The 20,259-nt window shown below is 31.7% G+C and overlaps 1 protein-coding gene across 1 annotated transcript in view; it reads left to right on the plus strand.

Annotated features, from left to right (window-relative positions):
- The window catches only part of LOC142222282 (homeotic protein labial-like), a 111,350-nt gene extending 91,475 nt beyond the window's left edge, over positions 1-19,875 (plus strand). Inside the window, exons 2-3 of the mRNA XM_075292319.1 lie at positions 16,256-16,608; positions 19,250-19,875. Of these exons, the coding sequence (XP_075148434.1) occupies positions 16,256-16,608; positions 19,250-19,591 (695 nt within the window). The 3' untranslated portion in view covers positions 19,592-19,875. The remainder of the gene's footprint in view (positions 1-16,255; positions 16,609-19,249) is intronic.
- The last annotated feature ends 384 nt before the right edge of the window (positions 19,876-20,259 follow it).

Raw genomic sequence — 20,259 nt, forward strand, 5'->3', positions numbered from 1 at the left:
TCCGGGTTAGAAACAAGGTCCTCAAGTCGGCAGCACTTGGGGTGCGGACAAAGAAACCTTGTTGACTACATGCAGCGCCAGTGTGGACACCTCAGACGAGAGACACGCAGTGGAATAACATACAGACCTGTCAGAACGCTTCCCTTAGAACTGCGACAGGATGTCTCCGCAGTACACCCCTGGATCACATTTATGCGAAGACCAAGATCATCCAAGTGCATCGACACAATTACATGTTGTCAAATCAGTACCTTTTAGGTTGCTATCGAAGTTGCCATCTTGTGGATAGGCAACCACCACCCAGGAATGTAAGGGTTGATCTTCACCTTCTAGAGCGCAAGATCCAGCGTTATAAAAGAGAGCCTCTAGATCAGGCAGCATACCAGACAGTTCTGAACAGGATTCATGAGGATACTGTAGCTGTAGCGGTGAGAAGCTACAAGGTTAATCCTGTTCTCTGAGCTCGACCACCGCCCATAGGAGGGGAGAGACCTCCCACGTCAGCTTTAGCCCAACTTAGATCAGGCAAATGCAGCCGCCTCACCACCAGATCACTTTGGACACATCGCATCCTTTCCGCAGAGTATCTTGATCTGGATACTAACTAAAGTACCAAAGCACAGAACAAAATGAATGAAACTACATTAAAAACTGTTACAACAACTATAGGCGGCGCTTGAGTTTTCGTGGCCAATGGAAAGTGTACATTTTCAGCTGACTTCTATGTCAAATAAACCTGGAAAAATAGGAATTCGGTAACTGGCTATTTTTGTATAGGCGAAGCAACTCCTTCGCTCTGTCCAGTCTATCTGTTTTTATGCATCGGTGAGCTCTTGAACTGTTTGTAAAGGGTGATACGGTCAAAATTTGGTCAAGGGAAAACGCGTGTAAATCGGTGAAATCGTTTATTTAAAAAATCAAATTAAATTTCTTTTTCAAGTTCAATTAGTATAAAATTCAGGAAAAATATTCAGTTAGGCTTTCGCTTTTCCAAATCCGAATTGCCGGGCCTCACGCTTGACACCTGCCATCAGCCAGGTTGCCTTGAACTGCTGCTCGTCCTTAGCAGTTTTTTGGTCTTCTTTAGGTTCCGCTTGACAATAGCCCAGTATTTCTCAATTGGGCGGAGCTCTGGCATGTTGGGAGGGTTCTTGTCCTTGGGAACCACCTGCACGTTGTTGGCGGCGTACCACTCCATGGCCTTTTTACCGTAATGTCAAGATGCCAAATCCGGCCAAAACAGTACGGAACAACCGTGTTTCTTCAGGAAAGGCAGCAGACGTTTATTCAAACACTCTTTCACGTAAATTTCTTGGTTGAAGCTATGAAAATGCTGCTTTTCAAGCCACAGGTACAGATTGTCAAACCAGATATTTCTTTGTGAACTTTGACAGTTTTATGTGCTTGAAAATATCTGCTACCTTTCCCCTTCCTTTTGCCGTACAAAACTCCTGTCCCGGAAGCTGCTTGTAGTCGGCTTTGACGTAGGTTTCGTCGTCCATTACCACGCAGTCAAACTACGTCAGCATCGTCGTGTACAGCCTCCGGGATCGCGCTTTGGCCGTCGTATTTTGTTTATCATCGCGATTTGGAGTCACTACCTTCTTGTAAGTCGATAGTCCGGCTCGTTTTTTTGGCTCGATGCACGGTTGTAGACGATACACCCAGCTTATTTGCGGCATCTCGGAGAGAGAGGTTAGGGTTTCGCTTGAAACTACCGGCAACTCTCTTTGTCGTCTCCGCGGCTTCCGGTTTTCGATTTCCCCCCGATCCAGACTTCCTGGCTGTCGACAAACGTTCCCCAAACACTTTAATTACATTTGTAACGATTGATTTGGCAACTTTTAGCGATTATGCCAGCTTTGCGTGCGAGTAGCTCGAATTTTCGCGATGCGCGAGCAAAATTTTGATACGCTGCTCTTCTTGCTTGGACGGCATTTTGACAACTGAAGAGTGAATTCCAAAATCAAAATAGGAGCAACATACTACACACACACCTTCAAAATGAGGGGTGTTCAGGTTTTTTAAATGCAAAATTGAAAGAAATACGTCAAGTTTATATTGACCAAATTTTGACCGTATCACCCTTTAACTTCACTTGATCTATGCTTAGTTTCCTATATGATGCATCCCTCGTCGCGATATACGGTTTGGATTTCGAACATATTTGTCCTTCAAATTCCTAAAATTTCTGGAAACTCGATATTAAATCCCTAAGTCTTCAACTCACATTTTTATCTCCATTCTTTCCATTACTGGGGATTTTCCCCAGTAATGGTTAGGTTAGGTTATGTGGCAGCCCGATGTTTCAGGCTCACTTAGACTATTCAGTCCAGTAATGGAACGAATTCTCTCTTGACCTCTGAATTTTCCTTAATACTGATTCTAGAAAACATATTAATGCCTAACGTATAAGGCTTCACTGTCTATCCCTCTTTCTTCCGACTGCTTAAATTCTTTATGATTTTCTATAGCATCTACGCTGTAGTCATTTTAACTTAAGCGCTCCCCGAAATGTGTTGACTTTTACTAATGAGCCAAAAGATGAAGCTAATTCACATCAAAAAATTATACTATCTGTCATTCATTCACCATTCAACCAGTCCACCACTGCATGTGTCTGTTGTCTGTCCCTTTGACCGTCAGTCATTTAGGTAGACACATTTAGTCAGTCAGACAAGACTGAAACGCACTTGGTCGGTGTCCGATGCCACTATCTTTTAGGGATTAAGGATTTCATGTGTAAGAGTGCTTATACTTCTCATTTATGTCCAATATAACGAACGAACGTACGAGTTAAATCTGCTATACAAAAAAGATTGAGGAAAAAAGGGTATATCACCCTGATCGCTGGCGATGACAGCATCATTTTACATGAAAGTAAGGAAGTGTGTGAAATTTTTGGGAATATACGCACAGTTTGTTTAATTTAATTGGACGAATGGGGAGAGTCCTAAAGTCCACTTTGTATGATTTTCTATTTTTCCAATGTCCAGTTGCTAATTCAATATAAGCCATATGTTGCAATACTGCAATATTGATATTGAATAGAATTTTAGCTAATCTAATTATCGAATGTCAAGAAATTCTGAAATTATTTGAAAAAGAATCAAAGCATCTCTAATTGGTTTCACACATTGTGGACCTTACTATTCGCATTCTCTTATAAGAAGGAAGTTTGTTATGAATGGACTAAAAAATATATTTAAATTCAGAAAATAAAAGGTTTTCTGGTTTCTTTATTGCAGTGATGTTTCGCTGACTCTACACCCAGAGAAGGAATATGATCACCTCAAATATGTTTTAAGAGCAAAATGTTATTTTTGGGTGGTGACCATGTAACATGGTTTACGCAGCCATGTTATTTTCTCGGAAATCATGTATTTGATTTCGGCAAGCAGGTTATATTTGACGAGAAAATAACAAACATGTTACATGGTCACCATACAAAAATAACATTTTGCTCTTGAAACATGTTTGAGGTGAACATATTCCTTCTCTGCGTGTAATAAGAATGTGTTGTGTTTAGTTATTGTAACAGATATCAATACTTCCTGCAGAAACAATTCAAGAAATTGGCGAAATATTGAAGGAAAATAAAAATACATATAGATCTCAAGCTCGAAAAACCAGAAAAATTCAGAGACTTCACTTCCGGTAACATTCTCTTCGGAATATCAATTTAATAGACTTATTTTTCTTCTCTTTTAATTACAAATTAAAACTTGTTGACAACTTAATTAGCAACAATTCTAAATATTGTTGACATAGTATGCTATAGTATGTCTGGACAATGTAACATTAACTTTAATTCAACCATCACTTTATGTTGTATCAGCACTTTCAAATATGTCCGTCTATCTTCATTGTTTGTTTTTGGTTTTATCTTTGGTAGTAATCAGTAATGATAATGTCTATGGGGATGGATTGATGAACAGAGCAGTAGCATATTCATGCAGGCGCCAGTACTTCAGCCTAACACTTAGTTTTAAAAAGAATAAGCAACAATGATGTTTCCATTGCATTTTTTTTCAGATCTGACCATTTGTAATACAATTGGAATGGGATGCATTGTAGCGATTATTAAATAATTGCAATTGATATGAAATGCCAAAGCATTTGTCCACCACTCGGCTTATATGTAATACTCATTTTTATTGGAAATGTAAATAAATACTTATGAAATAGAAAGAATTCTGTTTACGAAAGATTATGATGTTGATGAACGATAATGCTTAAGTAAATATGGAGAAATTAAGTCAGAAAATGTAGACGTAACATTTAGTCTAACATTATTTAGTAATACAAGCAAAAAAGAAATTCTCTTCTCCCAAACGAAATTGTAGGCCAACGAACATAGTTTGAAATGTTCTTTTTGGAATCCAAAAGATTGGAAGCAAGTATATTGCATTTTATATTTCGGGATAAAAGATCAAAAACAAATATCAATCATCGAAAATAGCTTTGTTGTTTTTCAAAATATTTTCAATTAAGATCTATGCATTGTTGCATGCTTTTGAAACAATTTTCGAAGCACTTTTGCCACCCTGATTAAGGTATATTCAAAACATGAATTCTGAGCACAGCAACCGCCTCCCCAGTGGTGGAAACACGTGAATTCTACCTGGTAGATTTTTTACTCTTCGGTAGATTGGTAAAATTCTTGATGGTTTGGTAGATTGTGAAAAATATTCCTCCCCAAGATCTACTTCGTAAATAGAAATAAAAATTTGAAAAAATTTTCTATAGAAATACAATTTTGACAATATTTTCTATAGAAATAAAATGTAGATAAAATGTTCCATTGAAATAAAATTTTGGCGAAATTTTCTATAGAAATACAATTTTGGCAAAATTTTCTGTAGAAATAAAATTTTGGCAAAATTTTCTATAGAAATAAAATTTTGGCAAAATTTTCTATAGAAATAGAATTTTGACAAAATTTTCTATAGAAATAAAATTTTGACAAAATTTTCTATAGAAATAAAATGTTGACACAATTTTCTATAGAAATAAAATTTTGACAAAATTTTCTATAGAAATAAAATTTTGACAATATTTTCTATAGAAATAAAATTTTGACAATATTTTCTATAGAAAAAAAAAATTTTGACCAAATTTTCTATAGAAATAATATTTTGAAAAAAATTTATATAGAAATAAAATGTTGAAAAATTTTTCTATAGAAACAAAATTTTGACAAATGTTCTATTGAAATAAAATTTAGGTGAAATTTTCTTTAGAAATAAAATTTTGACAAAAATTTCTATAGAAATAAAATTTTGATAAAAATTTCTATAGAAATAAACTTTTGAAAAAATGTCTATAGAAATAAAATTTTAACGACATTGTTATAGAAATAAAATTTTGACCAAATTTTCTATAGAAGTAAATTTTGACAAAATTTTCTATAGAAATAATGTTTTGACCAAATTTCATATAGAAATAAAATTTTGACAAAATTTTCTATAGAAAGAAAATTTTGACACACTTTTCTATAGAAATAAAATTTTGACAAAATTTTCTATAGAAATAAAATGTTGACACAATTTTCTATAGAAATAAAATTTTGACAAAATTTTCTATAGAAATAAAATTTTGACAATATTTTCTATAGAAATAAAATTTTGACAATATTTTCTATAGAAAAAAAAATTTTGACCAAATTTTCTATAGAAATAATATTTTGAAAAAAATTTATATAGAAATAAAATGTTGACAAATTTTTCTATAGAAACAAAATTTTGACAAATGTTCTATTGAAATAAAATTTAGGTGAAATTTTCTTTAGAAATAAAATTTTGACAAAAATTTCTATAGAAATAAAATTTTGATAAAAATTTCTATAGAAATAAACTTTTGAAAAAATGTCTATAGAAATAAAATTTTAACGACATTTTTATAGAAATAAAATTTTGACCAAATTTTCTATAGAAGTAAATTTTGACAAAATTTTCTATAGAATTAATGTTTTGACCAAATTTCATATAGAAAGAAAATTTTGACACACTTTTCTATAGAAATAAAATGTTGACAAAATTTTCTATAGAAATAAAATTTTGACACAATTTTCTATAGAAATAAAATTTTGACAAAATTTTCTATAGAAATAATATTTTGAAAAAAAAATTATATAGAAATAAAATTTTGGCAAAATTTTCTATAGAAATAAAATTTTAACAAAATTTTCTACAGAAATAAAATTTTGACAAAAAAATTTTTATAGAAATAATATTTTGAAAAAAATTTATATAGAAATAAAATTTTGGCAAAATTTTCTATAGAAATAAAATTTTTCAAAATTTTCTATAGAAATGAAATTTTGGCAACATTTTCTATAGAAATAAAATTTTGGCAAAATTTTTTATAGAAATAAAATTTTGACAAAATGTTCTATTGAAATAAAATTTTGGCGAAATTTTCTATAGAAATAAAATTTTGACAAAAATTTCTATAGAAATAAAATTTTGATAAAAATTTCTCTAGAAATAAAATTTTGAAAAAAATGTCTATAGAAATAAAATTTTAATAACATTTTTATAGAAATAAAATTTTGACCAATTTTCTATAGAAGTAAAATTTTGACAAAATTTTCTATAGAATTAATGTTTTGACCAAATTTCATAAAGAAATAAAATTTTGACAAAATTTTCTATAGAAATAAAATTTTGACAAAATTTTCTATAGAAATAAAATTTTTGCAAAATTTTCTATAGAAATAAAATTTTAACAAAATTTTCTACAGAAATAAAATTTTGACAAAATTTTCTATAGAAATAAAATTTTGACAACATTTTTTATAGAAATAATATTTTGAAAAAAAAAAATTATATAGAAATAAAATTTTGACAAAATTTTTTATAGATATACAAATTTTTTTATTTTGAAAAAAAAATTATATAGAAATAAAATTTTGGCAAAATTTTCTATAGAAATAAAATTTTAACAAAATTTTCTACAGAAATAAAATTTTGACAAAAAAATTTTTATAGAAATAATATTTTGAAAAAAATTTATATAGAAATAAAATTTTGGCAAAATTTTCTATAGAAATAAAATTTTTCAAATTTTTCTATAGAAATGAAATTTTGGCAACATTTTCTATAGAAATAAAATTTTGGCAAAATTTTTTATAGAAATAAAATTTTGACAAAATGTTCTATTGAAATAAAATTTTGGCGAAATTTTCTATAGAAATAAAATTTTGACAAAAATTTCTATAGAAATAAAATTTTGATAAAAATTTCTATAGAAATAAAATTTTGAAAAAAATGTCTATAGAAATAAAATTTTAATAATATTTTTATAGAAATAAAATTTTGACCAAATTTTCTATAGAAGTAAAATTTTGACAAAATTTTCTATAGAATTAATGTTTTGACCAAATTTCATAAAGAAATAAAATTTTGACAAAATTTTCTATAGAAATAAAATTTTGACAAAATTTTCTATAGAAATAACATTTTGAAAAAAATTTATATAGAAATAAAATTTTTGCAAAATTTTCTATAGAAATAAAATTTTAACAAAATTTTCTACAGAAATAAAATTTTGACAAAATTTTCTATAGAAATAAAATTTTGACAAAATTTTTTATAGAAATAATATTTTGAAAAAAAAAATTATATAGAAATAAAATTTTGACAAAATTTTTTATAGATATACAAATTTTATAAAATTTTCTAGAAATAAAATTTTGACAAAATTTTTAATAGAAAAAAAATTTTGAAAAAATGTTCTATAGAAATAAAATTTTGAAGAAAACTTCTATAGAAATAAAATTTTGACAAAATTTTCTATAGAAATAAACTTTCTAAAAAATTTTCTACAGAAATAAAATTTTAAAACAAATTTCTATAGAAATAAATTTTTGACACAATTTTCTATAGAAATAAAATTTTAACAAAATTTTCCATAGAAATAAAATTTTAACAAAATTTTCTATAGAAATAAAATTTTGACAAAATTATCTATAGAAATAAAATTTGGCAAAATTTTCCATAGAAATAATGTTTTGACAATATTTTCTATAGAAATAAAATTTTGACAAAAATTTTCTATAGAAATAAAATTTTGACAAAATCCCAGCAAAAAAAGAGCTTCCAAAAAAGTAGTTTGGATCCACAATCTGTGATCCGGAAGTAGTGCAAACTTGGATCATCTCTAATGAATTTTACACGGACTTGTCATAGGACGGAAGTACTCCCTTTTTGGATCCTTTGCATTGCTTTAGAAGTTGTGTCCTGAAAGTTAATTTGAATGAGGAAATTTAAAAATCGAAAAAAAAAATTTCAACCAATTTCACTTTTTTTCATCCAAATGTTTTATTACACTATTATTCTCCTATTATTTAATTTTTACAATTTGAAAAACTTTTTCGCTCCGACCAGGGGTTGAACCTGGGTTTGCTGGCACCATAACAGAACGCCTTAGCACACTCAGCCAAAAACGCCATTGAACATAAAGCGTCGAAAGGTCAATTCAAATGTTTGTGATTTGATCGTAATACGACACTAAGGAATAACATTTTAATTGCTTCTCGAGAAGTTCTTTATTAGTATGAACGAAAAAATAGGAAACGCAGGTTCAAATTTCAGCAGCGGCAATTTTTTTTTTATCAAATAGTTTTCTAAAAAATTGTTTTTTTATGTTATGCATCGTTTTTATTTTTTATTTTCGGCATATATTTTCGTATAAATATATTTTTTCCATTAAAAATCAACAAAAAAATTAAAAGTTCTCGTAATTTACAAAACCTTTTCTGGGTTCAAATCCCAGCGGGGATGAATTTTTTTCTAATTATTATTTTTTATTTCTTTATTAATTTGCAGTTTTTTAATAGTTTTCTATTTATTTTTTTGTAAAATTTAATTGTCCAAAATTTGCACTATAAAATAGCCTGATTGCGTTTTTTCTAATACTTGTTGACAAGGACTACATCGAAAGTAGAAAAAAAATCATTCGGGGATCCCATGATGCGCTTTAGAAGAAGTGTTTGTGCACTTGTCCAAAAGGACTGCATCGGAAGTGGAAAAAAATCAATGGGGGATCCCACGATGCGCTTTAGAAGAAATGTTTGTGGACTTGTCCAAAAGAACTGCATCAGTTGAAGTTGAAAAAAATCGATGGGGGATTCTGGGATGGGCTTTAAAAGAAATGTTTGTGAAACAACTTCCACTTTTTTTGCTTGGATGTTCTATTGAAATAAAATTTTGGCGAAATTTTCTATAGAAATAAAATTTTGGCAAAATTATCTATAGAAATAAAATTTTGACAATTTTCTATAGAATTAATGTTTTGACCAAATTTCATATAGAAATAAAATTTTGACAAAAATTTCTATAGAAATAAAATTTTCTATAGAAGTAAAATTTTGACAATTTTTTTTTATAGAAATACAATTTTCTATAGAATAAAATTTTGACATAATAAAATTTTTCTATAGAATAAAATTTTGAAAAAATGTTCTATAGAAAGAAAATTTTGAAAAAAAAAATTCTATAGAAATAAAATTTTGACAAAATTTTCTATAGAAATAAAATCTTAACCAAAATTTCTATAGAAATAAGATTTTGACAAAATTTTCTATAGAAATAAAATTTTGAAAAAATTTTCTATAGAAATAAAATTGTCAAAATTTTCTATCGAAATAAAATGTTGACCAAATTTTCTATAGAAATAAAATTTTGACCACATTTTCCATAGTAATAAGATTTTGCAAAATATTTTTTTTGTTTGGTAGTTTTTAAGTAAAATCTTGTATAAATTTTTTGTAGATTATTTTTGGCGCCAGTTGCAACCGTGTTTATGTGCCGTCAAATGGATGTTTTGACTGCTCTAAAATGCAGTTGTCTGAGCCGTTATTTGAGAATTCGTATTGTCGTGATGAAGACTCTTCATTGAAGCATGTGTTTTTTTACTTTAAGGAAAATTTACATTAGTTCAAAGACGTACGGCTTTAACGGAGAGACACAAATTTCCAAATTTGAAAAAAAAATTTTTTGAAGCAAAGTTTATAAATGTTATAATTTTTAATAAATTTAATTATTTTAAAGAAATGTATCATTAATATTTTGTAAATTGTGTATCTATGCCAATGAATATCCCTCTCTTTTATAACTAAAAGAAAAACTGTTTTAATATAAAATCCAGGACCTTACAAAATTTTTTTTAATTTGCCAAAAATTTAATTTTGCCAAATCCTATAAAATTCTTTCACTTTCACTGGAGCACTTAAATACATGTAATTGCATCCCATATCAGTTATGATGGCGAATTTAATACCTGTTTAATACGATATTTTCTTATTATTCTATTCAATGCCTTTTGCATGGACTCCCTGAACGATTTTCTTAACAAATAGAAAAAAAAACCTTGTATAATTTTCTCATGTACTTCAATTTTGTTTTTTTTTAATAAATATTTTTTGATGTTTTTGACTGGCTTTTGATTGATCATTTCAAATGATACTCAAAATTGACTTATTTATGAGAGACGTCTGTAGTAGATTCAATAATTTTTGGTTCTATTTTTTTTTTTTTTTGACGGATTTGTATTGCCATCTAGTTGGCTTTTTTTTTTTTTTTGAGTATTTTATGGCACATTTGATTTCTAACACTTATAAATTTTATTTAATTTAATATTGGAAACACTTGACATTTAATATGGCGTTATATGATTTGCTGCCTGGTTGGGTGGAAATAGAAATCATATATCTCTCGGTATTCTAGTAGGCATTCATACACTTATGGCCCCTGACTCAGAATACACGCGTATCTCGATTCCGTCTCTCAAAGCATAAATCGTAAAGGCCAATATAATTTATAACGGTAGCTGTTATTCATGATATTTTATGACTTTTATCTGTCACACAATTTCGTTATGTTGCTTGACATTTGAACAAGTAAACGCCAACAGAAAAATCACGTTGCTTTTTTATTTTTTTTTTTTTTTGTTTATGAGATTGTTTGGAATTACAAAAATATTAAAGTTGTTATTATAATGGCCTAATTAAGGATTAAGAAACTACAGTTAAGAGTTTTATTTTGAAGACAATATTGTGGTGGTCAGTGTGTCAGTTGTAAATCAAAAAAAAAATGAAAGCAATGTTTAAGGTATAAATTATTTAATTTATGTTTATATAAAATTAAAATAAAGCAAATGATATTTTTTTGGTAATTGAAATTTTATATATATGATGCGTTATCTCCAAATCTAAGCCAAAATTGCTGGTATTTTTCACTTTTCAGAGATATCTTAAGAACTATCTTATACATTATTTATATAATAAGGCGATATATGAAAAATATTTAAATTTGATTTAATAAAGGTACTCACGTACAAAAAAATGCCAGATTAAAAATCCAAATTATGACAGATACTTCAAAGTAAAAAATGTTTTCTTAATTCCAAAAAAAAATTAAACCAAAGACGCTAAATCCTCAAAATAAGTCTTAGCCTATATTTGAAGCGTTTTTTTTTATCTTAAATCTAAATAGAATTCAATATTTCAGTTAATTTAATCAAAAATGTGTTTCTTTACTTTAAGGAAAATTTGCCATAGTTCAAAGACATGCGACATTAACGGAGGGACGCAAATTTACAAAAAATATTTTTTTCAGTGTAGTTCTTAATCGGTTTCTGAACCAATTTTCGCTTGGTAATTAGAGGGCAAATTATGGACAAATATGTACAAATTTTTCCACGGTTGTTATACTAACATCAAGTACCGAATTTCAACCGGGTCGGATGAAATTTCCTTTTCCAAAAGGCCCCGGTGGTAAAATCTGGGGATTAGGTTTTGTGGGGGCTATTTATAATTATGGACCGCTAACGATGGCATGATTGTTAGAGGACGTATAATTACATCAGGTACAAAACGTTAAACGGATCTGATTGGCTCCGATGGTCAAATCTGGTGATCGGTTTATAAAGTGGCTACACATAAATATGGATCGATATGTAGCAAAGTTTGCATGATTGTTATAATCGCATATGAAATTTCAAAAGAATCAGATCCAAGAATCTCCGAAAGTCAAATCTGGGCATCGATTTATATGGGGGCTACATATAATTACGCACCTATATCGACTATTTTTTGGCATAATTTTTCAACCGAATCGGATGAAATTGTACTCTTCATGAGGCTCCGGAAGTCTAATATCGGAGTCGCTTTATATGGGGGGACTATACCTAAAAGTGGTTCGATATGACCTATTTGCAACACCAAGTTGCAATCAAAAGCTTATTTCGTTCGAAAGTTTGCATGATTTCAACAAACGGATAGACAGACGGACGGACATCGCTAGATAGACTCAGAATTGTACTACGGCACTTTATATACTTTGTGAAAACTGAGGCCAGTATTTCGATATGTTACAAACGGCCCAGCAGAAAATACTTCAGCAGTAAATTGTTGTTACAGAAAAATTGTAAATTTTTGTTACAGAAAAATTTTAAGTTCAACAAAATGTTTGTTGATATAACAAAATTGGTTGCTAATGTGACTAAAATCGTATTTTTTTTTACAAATTACGTTGTTAGCTCAAATATAAACATAATTTTAATTGTGTTGACAATAAAATTAATTTATATTTTTTTTTGTGTGAAGTTTAAATTACCCATTAAAAATATGAAAAAACGAGTTATAAACAAGTATATACGGCCGTAAGTTCGGCCAGGCCGAAGCTTATGTACCCTCCACCATGGATTGCGTAGAAACTTTTTCTAAACACTGCCATCCACAATCGAATTACTTAAGTTGCGGTAACGCTTGCCGATGGCAAGGTATCTTAAAAACTCCTAACACCATCTTCTAAATTGTTTGTAAGTCCGTACGTGGTATATATTAAATCAAAAAAGATCGATCAAATACGTAATTCAGTTTGACAAAATATACATACAATTTTGACAAAATTTTCTATAGAAATAAAATTTTCACAAAATGTTCTATAGAAATAAAAATGTTCATAAAATTTTCTATAGAAATAACATTTTGACAAAATTTTCTATAGAAATAAAACTTTGACAAAATTTTCTATAGAAATAAAATTTTGACAATGATGAAAATTTGATTATGAACCGAATAAAATTTTAACAAAATTTTCTATAGAAATAAAATTTTGACAAAATTTTCTATAGAAATAAAATTTTGGTAGATTATTTTTGGCTCGAGTGGCAACCATGATTATGAACCGATATGGACCAATTTTTGTGTGATTGGAAATCGGCTATATATAATTATAGACTGATATGGACCAATTTTGGTATGGTTTTTAGCGGCCGTATACTAACACCACGTTCCAAATTCGAACCGGATCGGATGAATTTTGCTCCTCCAAGAGGCTCCGGAGGTCAAATCTGGAGAACGTTTTATATGGGGGCTATATATAATTATGGACCGATATGGACCAATTCTGGCACGGTTGTTAAAGATCATATACTAACACCATGCTCCAAATTACAACCGGATTGGATGAAATTTGCTTCTCTTGGAGACAAGCCAAATCTAGGGATCGGTTTATATGGGGGCTATATAATTATGAACCGATGTGGACCAATTTTTGCATGGTTGTTAGAGACCATATACCAACATCATGTACCAAATTTCACGCGGAACGGATGAAATTTGCTTCTCTTTGAGGCTCCGCAACCCAAATATGGGGATCGGTTTATATGGGGGCTATATATAATTATGGACCCATGTGGACCAATTTTTGCATGGTTGTTAGAGACCATATACCAACATCATGTACCAAATTTCAGGCGCAACCGATGAAATTTGCTTCTCTTTGAGGCTCCGCAAGCCAAATCTGGGGATCGGTTTATATGGGGGCTATATATAATTAAGAACCGATGTGGACCAATTTTTGCATGGTTATTAGAGACCATATACCAACACCATTTACAAAATTTCAGCTAGATCGGATGAAATATGCTTCTGTTAGAGGCTTCACAAGCCAAATCTGGGGATCGGTTTATATGGGGGCTATATATAATTATTGACCGATGTGGACCAATTTTTGCATGGTTGTTAGAGACCATATACCAACACCATGTACCAAATTTCAGGCGGAACGGATGAAATTTGCTTCTGTTAGAGGCTCCACAAGCCAAATCTGATAGTCCCTTTATATGGGGGCTATATGTAAAAGTGGACCGATATGGCCCATTTTCAATACCATCCGACCTACGTCAATAACAACTACTTGTGCCAAGTTTCAAGTCGATAGCTTGTTTCGTTCGGAAGTTAGCGTGATTTCAACAGACGGACGGACGGACATGCTTAGATCGACTCAGAATTTCACCACGACCCAGAATATATATACTTTATGGGGTCTTAGAGCAATATTTCGATGTGTTACAAACGGAATGACAAAGTTAATATACCCCCATCCTATGGTGGAGGGTATAAAAATTAATTGAAAGAACTTCCTGTCTAGTTAAAATAAAGAACATCTTTGGAAGGACATTTTTGGAAGTGCTTTTAAAGTTGTGCCTTTAGGTTAGGTTAGGTGGCAGCCCGATGTATCAGGCTCACTTAGACTATTCAGTCCATTATGATACCACATTGGTGAACATCTATCTTATCACTGAGTGCTGCCCAATTCCATGTTAAGCTCAATGACAAGGGACCTCCTTTTTATAGCCGAGTCCGAACGGCGTTCCACATTGCAGTGAAACCACTTAGAGAAGCTGTGAAACCCTCAGAAATGTCACCAGCATTACTGAGGTGGGAAAAACTTTTTCGGTCGAAGCAGGAATCGAACCCACGATCTTGTGTATGCAAGGCGGGCATGCTAGCCATTGCACCACGGTGGCTCCCTTTTGTGCCTTTGGAACAATTTCCAAATTTTTGTTTTGCTGGATAAGGGATATAACATAAGCTACGATCACACTATGTAGATATTTGACAGAAATCAAATAAGAATTCATCGTCTTAGTCAAACCAGCAAACATTGTTAGCTCATTTTTGGAGTATAACATAACGATGTCAATACGAGTATGTTCTAAAAGACTGTATCCAGGTATTTCGAAAATGGTATTGGAAAAATGTTTGACACTCTTTTTTGTCAAATATTTGACTAGTGTGATCCTTAGACATTTAAAAACAAATTTCAATTAATTAAGAATTGAGTCAAATTACACCAATTAATTTAGCCAAATTTACTTCTCAATAAAAATTCCAAATTTTGTAATTTCAATTCAATATTTCTCATATTGGAAACCCCCTTTTTGATTTATACAATAATTCGAAAAATTTTCTATTTTCTCATTTTTTTTATAATTTTAGTTTACCTTTAATCTGTTTCTTAGTTTTTTAATTAAAACAAAAACACTATAACAACACAGATATTCCTTGTCCTCCCTGACTAAGTTTCCCCTCTCCCAACAAAAAAATTATCCCTTTAAGAATCCTACAGTTTCCTTGAAAATATTCCAATTTTCCTCGTAGTATTTCTTAGAAATTCAAACCTTGACTTTACAAAACCCAGTGTTATAAGGATGCAAACGCCCCTCAGAAAGTATATACAAATCTTATTTAAAAATCAATATTTCCAAAACAAACTCCAGTTAATCCTATTAAATCCTTTTCTTCAATTTTTTTGCTGAAAATACAAACAAGATATAAACATCAAAAAGTCAAGCCAATATCCTGGATATCAATTCTACCTGTTTCCAAATAAAACCACAGAAATTATGAATTTTCATAATCGTTAGATTTTAGCCACGGGGCGCATGTCACATTATTGACCCAAGAACAAACAACAACAACTTAATACATTACGGGGAAGGAAAATTGCCAACTCATGCCAAAAATCGAAACTAGAAAAGCTAACCAATATACCTGTAGTCATAAAACTCCAGAATATGACCCTATACCATAGGAATCCCATAACATTTTCAATACAAAATCCCGTAGAGTTGTTAGAAATACAAAATAACCCAAAGCAAGTCAAAAAGGCAACCAAGCACAAACACAAAACATTTTTGGGATTTTTTTGTTGTTGGTTTGTCTCGGTTTATGTCGAGTATAAGTGACTCAAAAGAAGAGAGAGAGAGCAAATCTCACGCTGATTAACTTTGACAGGGATCATCACTGACAAAATCACTCATAATCTGTAAAACCACAATTCAAAAGTCACCAATCCAAAACCCCAAACAACCTCAAATGCTCGTACACGCTGATCCTTTCAAAACCTAACCAACTTGTCTAATTATCGCATTGTTCTGTTTTTTTGCATTCTCTTTGCAGCACCCAAACTACCTGCCACTTTGCATGACTATCATCACATGAATGGCCAGACAGCATTGGATGCAATGTGCCGCAATACCGCTGCTGGCAGTGGTGGATCTGCCCCGGCTGGCATTGTATTGGCCTCACATCAAATGGGTGGACAAACGGCTCCCGCGGTATTACTGAGCGGCAACCACAGTCCCAATAGTTTGGGTATGGCTTGCACTTTGGCCGCCACCAATAATTCTGGCCGTACAAATTTCACCAACAAACAGCTAACTGAATTGGAGAAGGAATTTCATTTTAATCGTTATCTCACCCGGGCCAGACGTATAGAAATAGCCAATACATTGCAATTGAACGAAACGCAGGTAAGTTAAGAGAAACAAGAATATATGGCTGAAAGTTCGGCCAGGCCGTATTTTATGTACCCTCCAGCATGGATTATGTAAAAAGTTATATTAAAACTGTCATACACAATGGAATTACTTGGATTGTGATAAGAGTTGACGATGGAAAGGTACCCCATAATGTTTCAAAATTGTCTGGAAGATAGTCCATATGGAGTCTATGTTAGATAACAAAAGACATATTAAATACTATATAAGCCACTTTTCTTCTTGATCGGTTGAGATTTACTCCTTCAGGAGGCTTCAGAATTAAAATCTGAGGATCAGTTATATGAGGGCTAACAGGTTGGCTGATAAGTCCCCGATCTAGCAAAGAAAAACACATTTTTTTGTCAAAAATTCGTTTTTATTAATCAACATAGTTTTCTTCAAGAGCGATACAACAATTATAACGACCTTCCAATTTTTTGATACCATTTTGGTAGTACTCCATCGGTTTTGCCTCAAAATAGGCCTCAGTTTCGGCGACCACCTCTTCATTGCAGCCAAATTTTTTTCCTGCGAGCATCCTGATTTTTCCCTGCGAGGGCCAGATCTGGAGAATACGGTGGGTGGGGAAGCAATTCGAAGCCCAATTCATGAATTTTTGCCATTGTTCTCAATGGCTTGTGGCACATTCCTTTCTTCGAAGACTAAATGGTACAGGGAGTTTTTGGGCACAAGGACGAACGCTATTGAATTTGGAAGAAATTGGATCAAATTTAGATATAGCTCCAATATATATGTATCGCCCGATTTCGACAAATGGGGTCACGTTGCACTTTTTTACTAACCGATCGTCGTCAAATTTAGCACAAAATAATCTTCTGCATCACCATTCAAGTCTGCAAAATTTCATCGAAATCGGTTAAGATTTAGATATAGCTCCCATATATAACAGGTTGGCTGATAAGTCCCCGGTCTAACAAAGAAAAACACATTTTTTGTCAAAATAAGTTTTTATTATTCAACACAGTTTCCTTCAAGAGCGATACAACGATTATAACGACCTTCCAAATTTTTGATACCATTTTGGTAGTACTCCTTCGGTTTTGCCCCAAAATAGGCCTCAGTTTCGGCGATCACCTCTTCATTGCAGCCAAATTTTTTGCGAGTATCCTTTTGAGGTCTGAGAACAAGAAAAAGTCGCTGGGGGCCAGATCTGGAGAATACGGTGGGTGGGGAAGCAATTCGAAGCCCAATTCATGAATTTTTGCCAGCGTTCTAAATGAATTGTGGCACGGTGCGTAGTCTTGGTGGAACAACACTTTTTTCTTCTTCATATGGGGCCGTTTTGCCGCGATTTCGACCTTCAAACGCTCCAATAACGCCATATAATAGTCACTGTTAATGATTTTTTCCTTCTCAAGGTAATCCATAAAAATTATTCCATGCGCATCCCAAAAAACAGAGGCGATTACTTTGCCAGCGGACTTTTGAGTCTTTCCACGCTTTGGAGACGGTTCACCGGTGGCTGTCCACTCAGCCAACTGTCGATTGGACTCAGGAGTGTAGTGATGGAGGGAGGGGAGCCACCGTTGTGCAATGGTTAGCATGCCCGCCTTGCATACACAAGGTCGTGGGTTCGATTCCTGCTTCGACCGGATTAACCCACCTCAGTAATGCTGGTGACATTTTTGAGGGTTTCAAAGCTTCTCTAAGTGGTTTCACTGCAATATGGAACGCCGTTCGGACTCGGCTATAAAAAGGAGGTCCCTTGTCATTGAGCTTAACATGGAATCGGGCAGCACTCAGTGATAAGAGAGAAGTTCACCAATGTGGTATCACAATGGACTGAATAGTCTAAGTGAGCCTGATACATCGGGCTGCCACCTAACCTAACCTAACCTAGTGATTGAGCCATGTTTCCCATTGTCACATATCGACGGAAAAACTCGGGTGTATTACGAGTTAACAGCTACAAACACCGCTCAGAATCATCAACACGTTGTTGTTTTTGGTCAAATGTGAACTCACGCGGTACCCATTTTGCACAGAGCTTCCGCATATCCAAATATTGATGAATGATATGACCAACACGTTCCTTTGATATCTTTAAGGCCTCTGCTATCTCGATCAACTTCATTTTACGGTCATTCAAAATCATTTTGTGGATTTTTTTGATGTTTTCGTCAGTAACCACCTCTTTCGGGCGTCCACAGCGTTCACCGTCCTCCGTGCTCATTTCACCACGCTTGAATTTTGCATACCAATCAATTATTGTTGATTTCCCTGGGGCAGAGTCCGGAAACTCATTATCAAGCCAAGTTTTTGCTTCCACCGTATTATTTCCCTTCAGAAAACAGTATTTTATCAAAACACGAAATTCCTTTTTTTCTATTTTTTTTTTTCACAATAACAAAAGTTGCTTCGCAAAAGACGCTCTATCTCACAAACTAATTGACTTACAGACGTCAAATTTTGACACGAATCATTTGAAGGTTGGTACTATATAAAAATAATATGCATTTAATACTAGCGACGCCATCTATGTGTCAGACCGGGGACTTATCAGCCAACCTGTTAGTAGATCCCACTCCTCTTTTCAACCTAACCTATAAACAACAAAATAATTTCCTCAAAACTAATTTACCTTATTTTGCTTTTTTTAATACTTTTGCAGGTGAAAATCTGGTTCCAAAATCGTCGCATGAAACAAAAGAAACGTGTCAAAGAAGGTCTAATACCAGCCGATATGCTGGCCCAACATACAGTTTCAACGACTACAACATCACCACCTGCGAATAATAACAGCAACTCAGCATGTTCGACACCAAACAGCATAATGAATTCTGCAAAGAATAATGTTAATAACAGCAATAACACAACGAGTAAATGTTCTTCTGCAGCAAATGTTAATAGCATGAAATTGAACAACTCTGCAACAGCTAATGTAGGAAGGCCAATGTCTGAATGTCAGATATCAATGCAACATAACAGTGATAATAGCAGAGAGTCTCTTTAAAAATCAGATAATAACGATAGAAAGAGAATAAGCTCGTACATGCCATATTTGCCAAATGACAAATTGTTTAAAAGTCGATCATGTTTTTAACATTGAACAACAAAAAAACAAACTTTTTTGATTATGAAATTCTTTTCTTGCTCATTTGGCTGTGATATACAAATAACAACAAAACCAACAACCACAAAACTTACAATTTAATCAAATGGAAAATATCAAATTTTTTTGTATATACTTAATATATTTCGTTTAGGTAATTAAAAAAGCTATGTAAACAAAAAATCAAAGGAAAAAATAAATTCAATTAAAAAACGAAATAAAGTTATTTAAATAATTTGTGTAATTAATAAACAAACTCAGGGTTTTCTTCATATAGTGTATTTATAATTAATCGAAACAAAAAAAAAACTTTAATATCTTAATTCGTATGCCTAGGTTAAGCTAAGAATAGTTTTAAGGCTGTTACAATGAAAAAAAAAATAATATTCTGTATTTATTTAAACTCACTCTAAAATTTAATTTCAACATCTTTTGTAAAATATACTATAAATTCTTTTGCAGTTCAGCAAATATGCACTTTGAGAATATATATTTCGTTAAATACACCATAAAACAAGTTTAATTTCATTTGGATGTAGGATGATAAAACCATATAAACTAATGATGGG

The sequence above is a fragment of the Haematobia irritans genome, chromosome 1 (assembly GCF_050003625.1).
Source record: "Haematobia irritans isolate KBUSLIRL chromosome 1, ASM5000362v1, whole genome shotgun sequence".
NCBI classification, from domain to species: domain Eukaryota; kingdom Metazoa; phylum Arthropoda; class Insecta; order Diptera; family Muscidae; genus Haematobia; species Haematobia irritans.